The sequence below is a fragment of the Camelus ferus genome, chromosome 8, assembly GCF_009834535.1.
Source record: "Camelus ferus isolate YT-003-E chromosome 8, BCGSAC_Cfer_1.0, whole genome shotgun sequence".
NCBI lineage: Eukaryota > Metazoa > Chordata > Mammalia > Artiodactyla > Camelidae > Camelus > Camelus ferus.
This window is the reverse complement of record NC_045703.1, coordinates 3,773,136-3,790,060: the sequence shown is the minus strand read 5'-3', so window position 1 is coordinate 3,790,060 and position 16,925 is coordinate 3,773,136. Positions and strand designations below refer to the sequence as shown.

General features: G+C 38.9%; 1 protein-coding gene across 9 annotated transcripts in view; it reads left to right on the top strand.

Annotated features, from left to right (window-relative positions):
- Positions 1–16,925, top strand: part of KLHL32 (kelch like family member 32) — a 186,700-nt gene that overhangs the window by 67,189 nt on the left and 102,586 nt on the right. For all 9 annotated transcript variants that reach the window (XR_004321731.1, XM_014561354.2, XM_032484421.1 and 6 more), the window contains one exon: positions 16,679–16,786. Coding sequence is in view for 7 of the 9 variants with exons in the window: in XM_014561354.2 (XP_014416840.1) it covers positions 16,679–16,786 (108 nt within the window). In the remaining 2 variants the exon portion in view is untranslated. Of the gene's footprint in view, positions 1–16,678; positions 16,787–16,925 lie in introns of those variants that run through there.

The window sequence follows — 16,925 nt, the reverse complement described above, 5'->3', positions numbered from 1 at the left end:
GACTAGTTCTCGTTAAAGGAGTATGAAGGGAAAGTATGGGTTACTTGCAGGAAGGTGGTTATAATCAGATGCATCTTCTCTGCAGTTGTTTTCTCTGTCTGCAAGCCAAAGTGAAAGAACTCGGAGGAGAGCAGAGCCCTAAGATGAAAGGATCTTGTGCCCTAAACAACCATGTGGTTGGTGGCCTAACTAGGAACAATTACACTGAGCTGTGTCCTGAGCGAATGAGGCCATAGAAATTTGAGTTTTACCTGTTATAAAATTACCTAAGATTATAATGTCATATTACCTTAATTAATGCAGAATTATCAGGAGACTCAACAAATGGATGAAACTATGACATGTGGAAAATGGTTATTGATGCAATCAGAAAGAGGTTTTTACAGTAAGCATAATTAATATTGAATGAAGAAACCTTTTTTATTGCTATATATATCCAAAGGGAAAAAAGAAAAAAATAAAAAGCATGAAAAATTATAACAACATAAGATGGCAGAAGTTAGACCAAATATTTTATTAATATTTAGTAATAACAATATATGTGAACTGTCCAAAGTCATTCATTGAAAGGCACAAACTCGGATTGATTAAAAATATAAATCTAAGTATATTTTGTTTATAAGAAACATACCTCAGGAAAATACACTAGTCAGACACTAACAAAGTATGTGTAATAATATTAACATGGCACATACTAGAATTTAAGGTTAACAGAAGTAGAAAGATCATAAAATGGTATTCTGTGCTGACCAAAGTAACAATCCATCAGGAAGATAACAGTTACAAACCTATATCTACTTAGTAAAGCTTCAAAATATATTAGGAAAATAATAGGATCGTAAGGATAAATCAACAGATCCTCATAGTGAGAGGTTTTAAACACTCTTCTCTCTGAACTGACAGATCATTTAGATTATAAAAAAATAATAAAGATGCACATTGAGAATCTGGATAGAACACATTCGAAATAACTGTAAAAACTGTAGTTAAGTAGGTCATTCTGACCACACAGTAAGTTGGTCATAAGGAAATTATTAAAAAGAGAAATCAATAACAAAGTAAATTACCCACATACAGTTGCAATTTTTTTCCTAGAAAGCACTCAATGAGTTAAAAGGAAAATCAGTGTCAAAATTTCACAACATTTAAACTGAATAGTAATTAAAGCATTGTTCTTAACATGGATTTGAAGAAGGACAATTAAAGCCTTCTTTGCAGTTTGAACTCCCTGGAAAGAAGACTCTGAGACAGAGTTCAGCGTGAAGAACCTTTGGAATCAACACCCATGGTGGGAGGTGAAAAAAAGCAAGACTTAGGAGGAGAAGTTGATCTTTGATGTCAGCCCAACAACAGTCACAGCTGACTCCACAGGGAACTCCAGAGCTAAGATGCCCTTCAGTGCTGGGCCTGGTGGCTAGGACTTTTATATTCTTGCCCTGATCACTCATTGAATTTGGGCCTCCCAGGAAGGGGCGGGACCTTAGACAGGACACTCTCAGCAGCTGGGCAATCCCTGAAGAGGCTGACAGCTGAAGTCTGTCTGCCCACAGTTCTCCCAGCAGCTGGGACCACAGATTCCTCATTAAAGAGGGATCTGGGGGCCACATCAGTAGCGTCTTTTCCAAGCCTTGGTGCATTTGTTTAAAATAGGAAAGATCCAGAATAGTGAACTATGCTTTCAACCACAAAAACTGGAATTATAAAATAAATGCTAATAAAATAGCTGGAAAGGAATAGGATAAAAGCAAGTATTCATGAGATAGCAAAAAATACATATTTTTATATTAAATATTCTTAAACTATTGTTTAATCATATGGATTAAGATAAACTTTGACCATATTTATTCAAGAATTATTAAAAAAAGGAAGAGGCAATATGTAAAAATTAAAAAAAGAAGTATATAAAAATAAAAAAGGTGACATTTAGAGATGAAGTAAGGAAAAACGATTATCAAAGAAACCATAGAAATTTCATATCAACAAACACTAAAACCTTGGTGAACATATTTCTAGAAGAATAAAAGTTACCAAAATTGGACCAAAAGGGAAAAATGTAAGAAATTGGGGTAGTAGTCAGAGTAGCCACACACCTCCTCAGAAAGGCTGTGGGCCCAGATTTTTTATGTGCTAGTCCTACCAACTCTTTACTTAACAGCTATTTCCCATGAACCAAGTCTAAAGTCTGTAAGAAAATGGAAAGCCACACAGCTAGTTTTATATGGCTAACATAATTCTCTTACCAAAACACAAGGGCAGCAAAAAGAAATGAGAACCTAATCTCACTTATGAGCATAGATAAAAGAATTGTCAACAAAATGCAGCCAAATCCAGTGATCAATTTCCAGTCCTCTCTTTTTCACAGCTCATCAGCATCTCAATTACTTCCTGTTCCTTGACATACTTTATTCATTTTGCTTTTGAGTTTTTCAGGTTTTTCTCCCACTTACTGGCTGCTACTTCTCAAATGCTTTGCTAGTTTTGCCTCATCTCCCCAACTTCTTAAAACTGGAGTGGCCCAGACTCAGTCCTTAGACTCTCTGTCTACACCAGCTTTCATGATAATTTTATACTATCTCATGGCTTTATATGTATAGTAATATAAAATGATATATAAATTAGGGTTCTTAACAGAAACAGAGCCAAAGGGATTTTATATACAGAGAGAGATTTATTATAAGGAATTGACTCACTCAATTATGAAGGTGACAAGTGCCAAGATCTCCACAGTCAGCAGCCTGGAGACCCAGGAGAGCCAGTGATGTAGTTTCAGTCTGAAAGCTGTGGGCTCGAGGCCCAGGAAGAGCCCATGTTTCAGTTTGTGTCCAAAGGCAGGAAAAAGCCAGCATCTCAGTTTGAAGGCAGTCACCAGAGAGAATCCACTCTTATTCAGCCTTTTGTTCTATTGAGACCTTCAGCAGATTGTATGAGGCCCACCCGTGTTAGGGAGGGCAATCTGCTTTATGCAGTCCATTCAAATGTGCATATCATGCAGAAACACCTTCGCAGAAACACAGAATAATGTTTGACCAACTGTCTGGGATCCCCATGACCCAAGCAAGTTGACCAACTTAAGCATCACAGATGATGACCCACCCCCAAATTTAGATCTCCAGTATAGATGCTCCCCTAAAATCCACAACTTGTATACCCAGCTGCCTGCTCATCACCTCTGCCTGGATGTTTAAGAGGCATCATAAATCTAACATGTCCAAAGCAAACTCCCAGTTTCCTCCCACAAGCCTGCTTATTGCATGGTGTTCTCCATTTTAGTTAACAATGACTATAGTTAGTGCAGTTTCCAAACTGCTGAGTAATTAGTGATTCCTTTCTCCTGCGTGCAAACTGCCAGCAAGTTCTGTGACTCCACTTTCAAAATATATACAGACTCTAACCACTTCTGCTACTACCGCCCTGGCGCCCAGGGTCATTTTTCCCTGCAGTTTTGCAGTAACCTTCTACTTTCTTTGTACTTTAATCCTTGAGCCATTGGCATCTATATCAGGGCTGCAGCCCCAGTGATATAACTGAAACTGCACAGATTATTTCACTTCTGCTCAACACCCTGTGATGACTTCCACTTTTATTCAGAGTAAAAGCCAATATCTTGTGGTCCACATGATTCTACCTCATCAGGCCTCCCTCCTATGACTCTTGCCCTCCCTCCTTCTGCTTCAATCACATGGGCCTCTCTCAAGTATGCTTGGTATGCTGTCACCTCAGGGCCTTTGCACAGCTGTTTCCTCCGCCTGCCTTACTCTACAGGACTTGCTTCCTTGCTCCCTTCTGATCTTTGCTCAAATATTACTTTCTAGAAAGTAAGGCTTTACTTTTATCTATGATAATCTTATTTTTAAAGAAAACTTTATTTATGTATTACTTACATAAATAAAAAATAGTAAAGACAAAAAGCCACCATTTAGTTTTTTTAAACTTTTTGAGTCATTAGGCCCAGTCAGCAAAAGCCTTTCCTCTCTGGGATTTGGATCGTATTTATTCAGCAGTGGCCAGGATGCCTGAGTCCATAGATACAGTTGAAATACAAAACTGATCAGTAATACCTGTTTCAGTTTTCACAAGTAAAGGTGATTTTCACTAAGACTAAATAATAGTTTTGTTTTTATTCATGTAGATCTCTCTGTTTAACAGCTGGTGTGGAGCTAGGGAGCAGAAGGATGGCTCAGAGACACTGGGGCACTGACTCTGTTTTCTTCCTACAGTTGAAAATATGGCCTTACTGATGCCAAGATTGAGTTACAAACCAGGAAAGTGATGATTGTCCCACTCCCCAACATAGAACTTCTTAGAGTCTTAGTGGGTATGTACTCCTGGAGAGAAGTTTAAGTCCTGAGTTCAAAAGACTTGTAGCCCAGCAGACATCTTGCTGTTTCCTTGGATCCAGCTGGCCTAGTGTGGTACCATCTGAAGCCACCAGGGAATTAGGAAACAGGAAAGACTGGACAGCTAGCTACTCGTACGTTTTAGAGTCCTTGTCTAATTAGCTGGGGACCTAATGTAGTAGCATTCAGTTGCTTCCCTTCAGCTTGTAACTCCAGAAATACCAGAATCTAGTTCAGAAGAGGTACCCAAAATGCTGCAATAGACTTCTCTTTTCTTAAGGCAGTTGTGACTTTAAAAAACCTACACACAAACATAGTTCCGAGGAGCTGTAGAAATGGACAAAAATCACCCCCAGTTGAAAATGTGCTCAATTTCTCACCTAAGTCATAATCACCTGTTGTCTGTGAGTAGATGTTGACATTCTGCAACTTGTATCTGCTGATGAGTCATTTAGTTAACATCTACCAAGAAGAGGCCTCGTGAACTAGCTTTTAAATTTAGCCAGAAAAAAATAGCACCATTAATGATGGCCTTGACATTCAGCAAAGCCAAATTAAGCAGTCAATCTGACATTTCATAGACAGTCTGTTACAGAGCCTCACACGTGGTGGATGTTCGATAAGCATTAATTGCCTGGCTGACAATGAACAGCTGCACATCTGTCCATTATTGAAGCTGCAGTGGTTGAATAACTAGAAGAAGGCTGATTTTAGATGTGCTGTGGGTAGGATCTTGTGAGCACCAAAGGATGTGTGGGGTTTTGTTTTGTTTTCTTAAATTAATATGGATTCATAATTCCCTTTTGAAACTGAACGCATCAATTAAAAATAGTATTCCCTTTGTTAGTTCAAGGTGGAGTACCAGTTAGTACTAGTAGGGGTCAAATGTTATTTCCTTTTTACATAGAAAGCTGAGAACCTCTAAACAATCACTGTTATATCCCCTTTAAAGCTATTTGCCTCAGTGTCAGAGAAATCATTAACATCTCAGATTGGATAACTATTAATTTCATTGTTGTGCTCCTAGTGCACTGTGTTCATTATAGTGAATGGAGAATGGTGACCTCTGGTCTGCATTTTATTCCTCTATTTAAACTGATTCATTTCTACTGAATATAAATACTGTGAAGCCAGATAAATACTTATAATGTAATAATAACAGCTTTTTTGTCATTTACTCTCTGCAGTCACTGTGATAAGCTTTTTATATGTATTTAAGTTTGTATTGAAAGATTATTTCACTTTTTCTGCCATATCTTTTTATGCTTTTAAAATGATAACTTTCACGCTGTTTTATTTAAAACCAAAAATTTACCCATGCTTATTTAATCTCAGTAATGCAGTCAACCTTAACTTCATCAGAAAGAACAAGAATACATCTGAATGATAATAAAGCTGATGAAAATTTTAAACCTTTTGAATATTGAACAAAGACAGATGTTTTATAAAAGAAGAATAAGACAGCTGACCATGTGAATCTGATGAACTGGTGTAAAGAATTATTGGACTCTATAGATAGGCCCTGATTCTGCTTATCATTTTTATTAAAAAAAAACTGATTCAAAATGAATTGTCCAAGCTGTTGGATGATCCAGCTGCTTTTTGAATCAATTGCTTTTGATTAGCTCATCTGATTTTTTTTTTGGAAGGGGAGGTAATAGGTTTATTTATTTGCTTCTAGTGGAGAGACTGGGGATTGAACCCAGGACCTCATGCATGCTAGGCTTGCATTCTACCACTGAGCCATACCCCTTGCTCACCTGGTGTTGATTGGAGTTTTGGCTTACATGTCTTGATTCCTGAAGGATTGAATTATCAGGATTCTTCTCATTTAGAGAGATGTGACTCTAAAGTGATAAGAGAGATTTTCATATCCAATCACTCACATCACTTTAAAATTATGTACCTATGCATATATACATTTTCATAGGATTAAAAGAAGTTCTTCATCTAGTTACTTTGCAAAGATATTTGAACTCTTGTGAGTTATTCTTAAACTCCCCCCCCCCCCCCATTTTGTAAGATGTGGAGACTTTGCACATAGCCTGCATGGACAAAGAATCAAATGTGTTTGCAGAAGGAGTGAACTTGAGCTTATGGGATGACCCAACACTTCATATTAAACTGATCTGCTCTGCCTTGAATCAGGAAGGTGCCAGTGAAGTGGTTGCTTAGCAACTAATGGAGTTAGAGGAAGCCCTGTGTTAGCCAGGACTCTTGCCCTCCTCTGTGTGAACGCCTAACAAGGGGAGAGTGGCTCCGATGTGTGTTACCTGACTCACCGCTGTCAAACCAAAGTGATGAATAAAAAGAGATTGAAAAGAAATGTCACAGCTGGACTGGGCACCTGTATTTATGGTCTTATGCATCTTATTTTATGTTAGCATGTTGAAGGAAAAGATATATATATAGGGAGGACATTAAAAATAAAAGAGGAGCTGTTGAAATTTGGGGTTCAAGTTTTAAGAGTGATCTTTAACTTACATTAGGTATTTAAAAAGTAGAATAAGTGGTAATTGAGGTGTTTCCACACTATTATCTTCGACACTCTTCCAAAAAGTTATCTATAGAAAAGAGGCAAAGCATTTTATACAATGATGTCATGAATTTTAGGACAGAAACTGTGTTTTCCTGCTTGTACATATGTACACTTTATGATGCAGGGCTGGCACATCTGCCCCTGCTCCCTTTTTATACCCATGACAGGCGTAATAACTAGATCCTGACCACTCTCACTTGAGCCTGAATGTGGCCTCTCAGCCCTCAACAGGGCTCGAGGCAGCCACTACCAATATCAGACTGGACAAGCAAGAAACTGCCTGCGTACTGTTTTTTCAATTGAAGCATGGTTGATTTACAATATTATGTTAGTTTTAAGTGTACAGCATAGTGAGTCAGTATATTTGTAGATTATACTCCATTTTATTTATGATAAGATAATGGCTGTAATTCATTATGCTGTACAGTATATCCTTGTTGCTTATCTGTTTTATATATAGCAATTTGTATCTGTTAACCCCATACCCCTAATTTGTTCCTTCCCCCTTCTCTCTCCCCTTTGATAGTCACTAGTTTGTTTTCTATGTCTGTGAGTCTGTTTTTGTTTTGCATATACATTCATTTGCTTCATTTGTGTAAGAGTCCACATATAAGTGATGTCATACAGCATTTTTCTTTCTCTGTCTGACTTATTTCACTAAGCATAATATTCTCTAGGTCCATCCACATTAGTGCCAATGGCAGTATTTCATTCTTTTTTATGACTGAGTAATATTCCATTATATATATCACATGTTCTTAATCTAGTCCTATGTTGATGACACTTGGGTTGCTACCATGTCTTGGCTATTGTAAATAGTGCTGCTGTGAACATTGCAGTGCATGTATCTTTTCAAATTAGTGTTTCTGTTTTTTCCAGATATATACCCAGGAGTGGACTTCCTGGATCATATGGTAATTCTGTTTTGATTTTTGAGGAAATTCCATCTGTATTTCATAGTGGCTGCACCAACTTACATTCCCACAACAGTGTACAAGGGTTCACTTTTCTCCACATCTTCACCAATGCTTGTTATTTGTAGACTTTTTGATGATGGCCATTCTGACAGGTATGAGGTAAAACTTCATGATTTTGATTTACATTTCTCTAATAATTAGTGATATTGAGCATCTTGTGTTAGCTATCTGTATGTCTTCTTTGGAGAAATATCTATTCATATCTTCTGCCCATTTTTTTTTTTTTTTGATTGGGTTGCCTTGCCATTCTTTATGGCAAGTTGAAAATCCTTTAAAACTCTACTTTTGAATTCCATAGGAATGGGTCAAAGGGATTTGTGTCAATAACAACTCTGAGGTGGCCACATCAAATTCCTTTTCAGGAAAATGTAAGAAGATGGACCAGAGAAAGTCAACCAAAGTAATTGGGGAAAGAAAGGTGGTATGATGTATTTGCCTGAAGGCTCCTACCACTGTCATCATTCAAGAACATGAGATGGTTTACTTTTTCAAAGGCCTAATTCTTAGAACCATGGGTCTTTCTTTAACTTTTATTTCCTAGGTAGTAACCTCCCCTCCCTTCCCCCTGAATCTGGAGATCAGTCCTCACTTGCTGGGATTTGGACTCCAGTCTCCTGCCTGGACTGCAGGATTTCTAGCATTGGCTTGGATTGCTAAAATGTTAGCACTCAAAGAATTTGGAGTAGCTGCTCTTTCCAACAGGAGACTTAAGGGCTCTTACCACATATTGGAAAGGCTGTTAAGAAGAAAAGGGAGTGAATGTATAGACCTACTAGGAACAAGGGGAAAAAGTTACCAGGAGAGTGACCACGATTCAGTATTCTAAAAGCATTACTAATACTTAGCATTCTCATGTGAAGTATTGAGTGTCTTATCACTTCAAATATTCAAGTATTCATGGAGTGCTGTTGTCACAAAACTGGCCTCTGCACCCCAATAGCCAGATTGAGACTCAGAGGCAGAGTACTGGGAGAATCAGAAAAGAACACCTTCATTGCTTTGCCAGGCAAAAGGGAGTGACAACAGGCTAATGCCTTAGAAACTGTGACTCCATCTTGGGGTTGGGGTCTTAAGGATTATAGAAAAACTGGATGGAACAGAGAAGGTGATAACAATCAGGGCATTTTACAGGGTGCTACATTCCTCTTACCCTTGAGGAATCTTCATGGCATCCAGGAATTCCTCCAGAGGGTCTGTCCGTTCTTCTGAGATTATCGACCCATTACCTCCTTCCTGGAGCATAGTCTCTGGGTTTAAAGGTGTTCTCGGTAAAGAATGTATAGGGAGGGGAAAGCGTAAAGGAAAAGTTGGTGGTTGTTTTGCACAGATGCAGTAAGGGAGGAAAAAGCAAGTTGCAGGATTTCTCAGTCAGAATGAATCAGCAGACAGTTTTAGCATCAGGGAAGCCAGCTTGTTAGTTTTTTCGTTTCCTACTCCTTCCACGCTACAAGGGTGGAGGACTGACTATAGCCGTGCCTCTCAGACTCTGACGTGCATGTGGGTCACCAGGGGCTCTTACTGAAACACAGCTTCCCGTCTAGTAAATGTGGGTGGACCTGAGATTGCACATTTCACCAGTTCCCTAGTGATATCAGTGCTGCTGGCCCAGGAACCATAGCCTGAGTAGTGAGGGGCCAGTGGTCTCTAAATTACCTTCCAGTTTTAAAATCCCATTTCCCGAAGAAAGCTAGAGTTTTATTCTTGATACTTAAAAACACACCCTGGGCAGCCCTGCTAAGCCACATAAGGGCCTCCTCTGTGTCTTACTCATGGAATCCTCCCTGAATGCCTATTGTATTTTAATCAACACAGAATCTCTCCCTTTGCCTCCTCAGTTGCTCCACCTCTTGTTTTTCTCATGAGGCTTTCAAATTTTTCTGATATTACTGCCTTCTAAAAATTTCCTGTCTTCGTAGCTACTTCCCCTGATTCATGCAAACTCTGTATCACACCTGCTCTCCGTCACTCCCTCATGCAGACCTCAGATTCTATCTTAGGACAGCTGTCATAATGTGGGAAGTCCAGGTTTGGTCTTACGTGTCCTTAGTAGATGTTGAAAGGCAAGATTGTGCCGCTGGCTGCCATATGAGGACAGATTTACCGAAGTATATTCAATATCAAGTATATTCAGTAAGGAAGAGTCAAAGTGCCATCCCTGAGTATCTAAAGATAGAAGAATGGATTTCTTTACATGGTGGGTAGTGAAGTATTGAAATCCCATACCCATGGGGTAGAACCATAGACTAGAAGATGACAGACACATCAGACGACAGAACAAAAGCCTAGGGATCTGAGAGGGGGGACCCAAGGCTAAAGCAAGATGTGTGGGTGTCATTTTCCCGAGTACCTAACAGGTGACAAGGATAAATACCATTCATGGCAAACCTGACTTCATGATGGGCAACACTTTCTGAAGTTTCTGGCCTTCACATTTACTATGTTTTTTTCTTTTTTTTTTTTTATTGAAGTGTAGTCAGTTTACAATGTTGTATCAGTTTCTGTTGTACAGCATAATGTTTCAGTTATACATATACATACATATATTTGTTTTCATATTCTTTTTCATTGTAGGTTACTACAAGATACTGAATATAGTTCCCGGTGCTGTACAGTAGAAACTTGTTGTTTATCTATTTTATATATAGTAGTTTACTGTATGTTTAGCTAAGAAAATAAAACAACTAGATTTGTTTCCTTTTTCCATTCTGTTCCATTCCCTGCTCCCCCTCCCTCCCCAGAAGACCCAAGTAGCTGAAATATGGCCATGTCTAGGAGCGGGGGGAATTCTAAGGAGAAACAGGATAGACTATAATCACGCTGATTTTGAAGGGCTCATTATCACCATGTAGTTAATTTAAGAAGTAACTGTGCCAAGAGCAAAGCTGTGAAATACAGTTAGAGTCATTGAATAAACAAGCTACATATTTGAAGATGTTGGGAAAACCAATGTTTCACAGTTTTTAGCATATAAGGTAGAGTTTTCTTTATGTGGTTAAGGTGAGGGGAAACAGGTATTTCAGAAGTATTAATTTTCCTACCTAATTATGTGCATAGTAATATAATTTGATTGTTTTCATTTGTCCAGACATCTTATTCTCTGAGAATATTATTATGCGGTTTGCGGAAGAATTAAAACAGCTATAAATGTGTAGGGGAAAATACCCCTTCAACCAAACAGCCTCAGTCTTTCAGGCCATTAAGCTCCTCAGATGGATTGGATTGCTTTTGCATCTATGAGATAAAGAAGGTAAATCGGCCATCTCGACTGTGGTCAGGACTCTTCTCGCCTTAATGTCAGGGAAATGGGCTATTGTGGTTAATTGAACAGTCTCATTAACTGAGATTTACTACCCATTTTATATGTGAGGTATAACCAAAATGCAATAAAGGATAATTCACCATTAACACTAAATTGAGCAAAATGTAATCTTTGTTGATTCAGAAGTTAGCTCCAATCCCTGTAATGCCTCATGGCTATTGTAAACACCACTGATTACATCACATGTAAAAGGCATTATAAAAGATTTAGGGGATCAGGCTGGATCCACCACAATCATTGTTAAGTTGCTGTTTTCAATAACTATCTTAAACATGTTTATTTACTTTTATTTAACTCTCTTGTAAAAGCTAAGGGTTGAATGTGCCCAAAACAATCCAGTTATTTCATCTGTAAAATCATTTAGGTTCCTGATAAAATGAGAATTCACTGTATATCTTGCCCACATCTGGTGCAACCCCAAAGCTACGCATAGTTGACCGGGTAAGAAGATCATATTTCATCAACTTTAAGTGCTTAAAAAGGTCTATCATCTGTCATTCTACCTTCCTTGAGGATGTAGCATTTCCCTCGGTCAGTTTTGTGGCATAATGTACCAACCTAAAACAGGTTGTTGCTCATCTTGTGACTGCTTGACAACTGATGGGACCCAAGGAAACTTAATTCATGTACTGTGATGTTAAGACTCAATTTGTGTCATTTCTGTGTGAAATACAGGGGGGATGACGCACTGTAAATCCACAGATCTCTCTGTGGTAGGCACTTAAAGTGGGATTGTATTCTCACAAACTGGGTTTTCCATTAGAGAGATTTGTGGTGGTTGCAGCACATAATCAGCCAAGAGTAAGCTGTGAGGACTGTAAATCTCAGCCTGGCCGAGGCTCTCCCAAAGACAAACAGTGTGAACCAAGAAGGAGTCTGTGCGATGTTTTCCTGTTTCTAAGCAGAACCCTCCCCTGCTTTGGCAGAATGTTGTGGCTTGATAGAGGACATTGCCATATGTTCTTACTTTTTTCTAAATGTCTAGCTTCGAACTCATTTTGAAAATATTCTTTCTCTTTAACTTTAGCTACTTTTTGTATCCCAGTGTCTAAAACACCTTACATCCAGAAAATTCTTTCTTGTGTTGAATTATTTTTGTTTATTACAGTGTAGAACAGCTGGACATCATCTGCAGCTGACTTTGTGAAGAGTTTGTCAGTTCACTGATTGAATCATTCCTTCGTTGCCCTGTGTGTATTGCATGAATGCAATGCTAGGGTCCAGGGACCCTGTGGTGAAGAAGGCAAATACGGTGCCCGCTTGCACGCATGTTACATTTTACCTTTTCAGTAAGTTAATGCTGAAAGGTAGCATCCTTGATGTCTTCACCTCTTCTGCTACCAAAGAAGGCTGTGTCCCTTCCCATGGGCCCTAGCAGGTCTCTAGACACTGTTGCACAAGCTCAGGCAGCCTAGGCAGCTGGGGTTTCAGTGTGTCAGACGGCTGGGTTCTTCCTTACTTCAGTGGTATCCAGTGGGGCTTTTCCTAATGGAGGTGCCTTTTAAGTTTGTTAAACTCAAGACACTGATTTTGATTTAATATTTCCTTTTTTTTTTCCAATCTTTTAATTAACACATTTTTCTATTTTAAAAAAATTATATGTTAAATTTGTAACATTAAATTTCTAAGACTATATGATATCAGAATGGAAGTTAGTGTTTTTAGAAATGGAGGTGATGGTTTTTATGATGGGGTCAGTCCTGAAAAGTGTGGTGTAGTAGTATGCAGTGAACGTGAAGTCCTGCAGCCAGACATAGGAATTTTGAGTGAGATTTTCAACAGCAAAATCTTTGAAAGGAGTGGATTTGGGCAGAGGGCAGAGGTAGGGGACTGTTTCTTAGCTCTCATTCCAGTCGGGATCCAAGGGAGACAAGGGAGAGTAGGACAATCAGCCTGGATTAGAACAACAGTTTCTATTTATTACGCGTCTAGTAGGTGCCCAGTGTTGTGCTTGACTTTAAGTATAATTGTATCTAAACCTCAAGACAACCCTGTGAGTTTGGTATTATCCCCGTGTACAGATAAAGGGCCTGAGGTTCAGAGAAGTTAACAGATTATCCAAAGGTCACATGTTCATGGTAAACTGCCCACAGTAGGTTATAGAACCAGGATCTGAATGAGATGTGTCTTCCTGCACAACCCTGAACATTAACAATAAAACCAAGTTTTCAAAAGGTAGGTGTTAGAAGTACGCAGGTAACACATGTCCATAGTAATGATCCAAATAATACTGTATGTAAATGGAGTAAAATAACAGTCTCTTCCTTCCCTCTGCAGTCGTCCCCTCTAATAGAACCACAGTGACCCATTTGGTGTCGCATTGTTGCTTATACAGATATATACACACATTTTTGAAGGGGTTGTATTCTTTCCCCCACTCTGCCAAGCCTGGTTTCAAGATCAGTAGCTCACAAGTCTCTGTTTGAGGATGGATACCTGTTCTATGCCAGTATGGCCGTGCTTGCTTTTGAAAGACCCTTATGAAAGCAGATTCAAAAATTAGCAGCTTGTTCTGTCATTTAACTTTTGCTCTCGGGAACTTTTTCCATTTCATTAATCCAGATAATTTTTTTGCAGTTTGAATAGTTTCTGTCCTGCTTACTGTACATGGGGTGATGGAGGGCAGCTGGTCACGAAATCATGTGCAATTACAACTTGGGAAATCTGAAAAAAGAAATTAATGTGGGGAATATTAAAAACTGAAACACTCATATAATAAAAATGAGACATTGTAAACAACTGAAATTTCTTTCAAGTTCTTTTAAAAGCAGCTATAAGAAAACTAAAAGCAAATTTAGAAATGTACGAATTGAACATTTTTTTTACTGTAACCTATGCTTTTTAATTTTGAAATTTTAGAGCTTCTACAAATGCATAAGCAGAATCCATTTAGCATTAAGTCAATTTCCTGTTAGTATTTTTTTAGCTATAGTCATACTTGATTTCAAAAACAAAAACAAAAAAAACCCAGAACTTGTACTTCTATCAATCCTTTTAACCAGAGAATACATAAGAGAAACTTTATTCTTTTTGGTTGTTATCATAAAATACAAATTTCACTAAGAACTCATCATATACCAGGCACTGTACTGAATACTTCGTATGTTCTATCATATAATCTCCAGACAAGTTCATAAAGTTAGTACAAATTTTATCCCCATTTTTCAGATAAGAAACCTGAAGTCCAGAGAAGTAACGTGTTTGTCCTAGTCACTTGCCGGTGTTCAAACCCAGAATTTTTTGGTTACAAGCTTTCCCTTTATCACTGTGCTTCACCAAACCAAGAATTATGTGACTTCAAATCTACCATTCTTAACCTACGTGCAGTACCTTAACTGCCATTAGCATCAGTGGGAAGCCAGATTAACTCACTAACCAAGTTACCAAATTTACTATATTGGCCATTCACCTGTAATAGCTTCTAAAGGAATGTTAGATTTCATTTATTCATGATAAAGTAAATTTTTGAAAGTTAAATATATTCCAAATTTTTGCTATTTAATATAGCAAATAAAATTGCATGTGTTACATGTTACATACTCCCAATGTCTTTAGGATATTTTGAATATTATTTTTTATTTTCTCAAATTGTAAGCATTTAAAATATTCTTTACAAAATTTCTCAAATGACAAGAGAGCAACAATTCTGTATTTCTGACAGTTAGAATTTTAATTATATATTAAATTATCAAAGAGAATCCTATTCATTATGAAATTTACAACTCTAATGCTTAAGCTAGAAATGAGGACCTCTAGAAAGAGTAATGGACCATCAGTTAATACCCCTCATCCCATACATATTAATTTAAAATGTGTAGACTTGTGAGGATCCAAAATACATTTATCAGGAAAAAAATTTCTAGAAGATGAATATTAATCCATTGGCAAAACAAAAAAAATCACTTTTTAAAATTAAAAAGATTTGTTGTGTGCTGAAATATTACCACATAGAACAGCGGAGTGAGTTTGTTCGTTTTGATTCTTGTTTTACTTCTGAGAAGTTAGCCAAACTGCAAAATCTGAAGAGACAGTCCTGTCAAGACTTCTTTCACTTCCGACACCAGCTGCATGTTTGAGGGGATTCCTAAAACTGCTCTCATGTTCTGTAGTTCTCTGGAAAGACTCACAGAAGCTTGTACACCCCTGGATGTGGCTTATTGCAGGGGAAGGATACAACCCGGAACTCGCCAAGGGAAGAGACGCACAGGGCAGAGTCCAGAAGGGGACCAAATACAAAGCTTCTGGCCATCCTCCGCCTGTGGAGTCATAGCGTGACCCCATCCTGCCCATGCTCTGCGGCAGAATGCACACAGGACTGCCAACCAGGGCAGCTCACTCAAGTCTTTGGTGTCCAGAGTTTTTTAATGGTGCTCAGTCACACACTGCCTATGTGGCTGCCCTTTCGTCACCAGCCTCTCCTGAGGTCAGACTAATACCTTTAGCCTCTAGTTCCTCTGAAGTTCACAACTGGTGCAGTGTGGCCCAAAGCCCCCATCGTAAATCATGTTGCTAGACTGTCAGTGGCCAAAGCCCCAGGAGACAGAGATGCTCCTTTGAGGCAGGATATTCCAAAGGCCTAGAGGTCACTTTCCAGAAACCAAAGGCAAAGGCCAGACCTCCCTTTGGGGAAGGTTAGTTCAGCACTACAGAGACGTATACATTTCTAGCTAGTGCATTTCACCAGCAGTAACCCCAAAACTGAATGTTCTCTTTACTCCCTGTTAAGTTAAACTTGTTAAATGTGTACAAATTAGTGGGGTTTTTTGTTTTTTGGGTGTTGTTTTTTTTTTAGGTGGGAGGACCCATGCCTTTGTTTATAATTTGGTAAGTTTCCTTTATTTAATTGTTAAGTTTTCATTTGACTAACTGATTTTCAATAAGCTGACTATTTTGAGAATAGGCTTAGGGGGCAAATTAATTTTCACTGAATAATTCAGACTGTGGTTCTCAAATTCAACGCTCTGAGCTGCTGACTCTGGGTCTGGGCTGGGGCCCCATAAATGTGAGCTCCGACAGGTTCCCAGAGGATGCTGATGTTGCTGCTCCAGGTGCCACACTTTGAGAACCACTGGACTGGCGTGTGTGATAATGGCAGACTGAGAGGAAGGAGACGTGTCACTGAGGTGAGGCAGAAGGAAAAGGCAGAGATGTCAGGAGGTACTGCTTTCCATGTCCTGTTGGCAAGAAAGTTTGGGGCTGGCCCCCAGATCACGGTTAGCTGTGGGACCCCAAGGGAGAGCGAATGAGTTTGGTGAGTGAGACCCAACACAAGTCCCCCAGGGGACAGCCGTGGGATTCAGTGTGACTCTGTGTGTGAGCCACGCAGAGCCCTTGGTGTGTTACTGCAACTGGTCAGACAGCGAAGTGACCATGTGGCTTGTGTGAAGGAAGCCTTGAAGAAGCATTTCAGAAGCCACAACAAATCTTTAACTTGTAAAACCTTTCTCTCTTAGTTTCTCTAGGACTTTGTCCCTTAACTGTCTGTCCTCCTTTCTCTCCCCCCTAGGCCATGTTCAGTCTTTGTATGGTGGAAAGTGGGGCCGATGAGGTGAATTTACATGGGGTGACCAGCCTTGGCTTAAAGCAGGCCCTGGAGTTCGCGTACACAGGACAGGTATGGTACCAAACGTCATCTGAGAGGCTTAACATTTTAACTGCACCTGACCAGAGGAGATATCCTTGAGGTATGAGATTTAGATATTTTTCTTGTTATTTATTTTGATGTTAAAAAATAGTTTTACATCTACTTAATG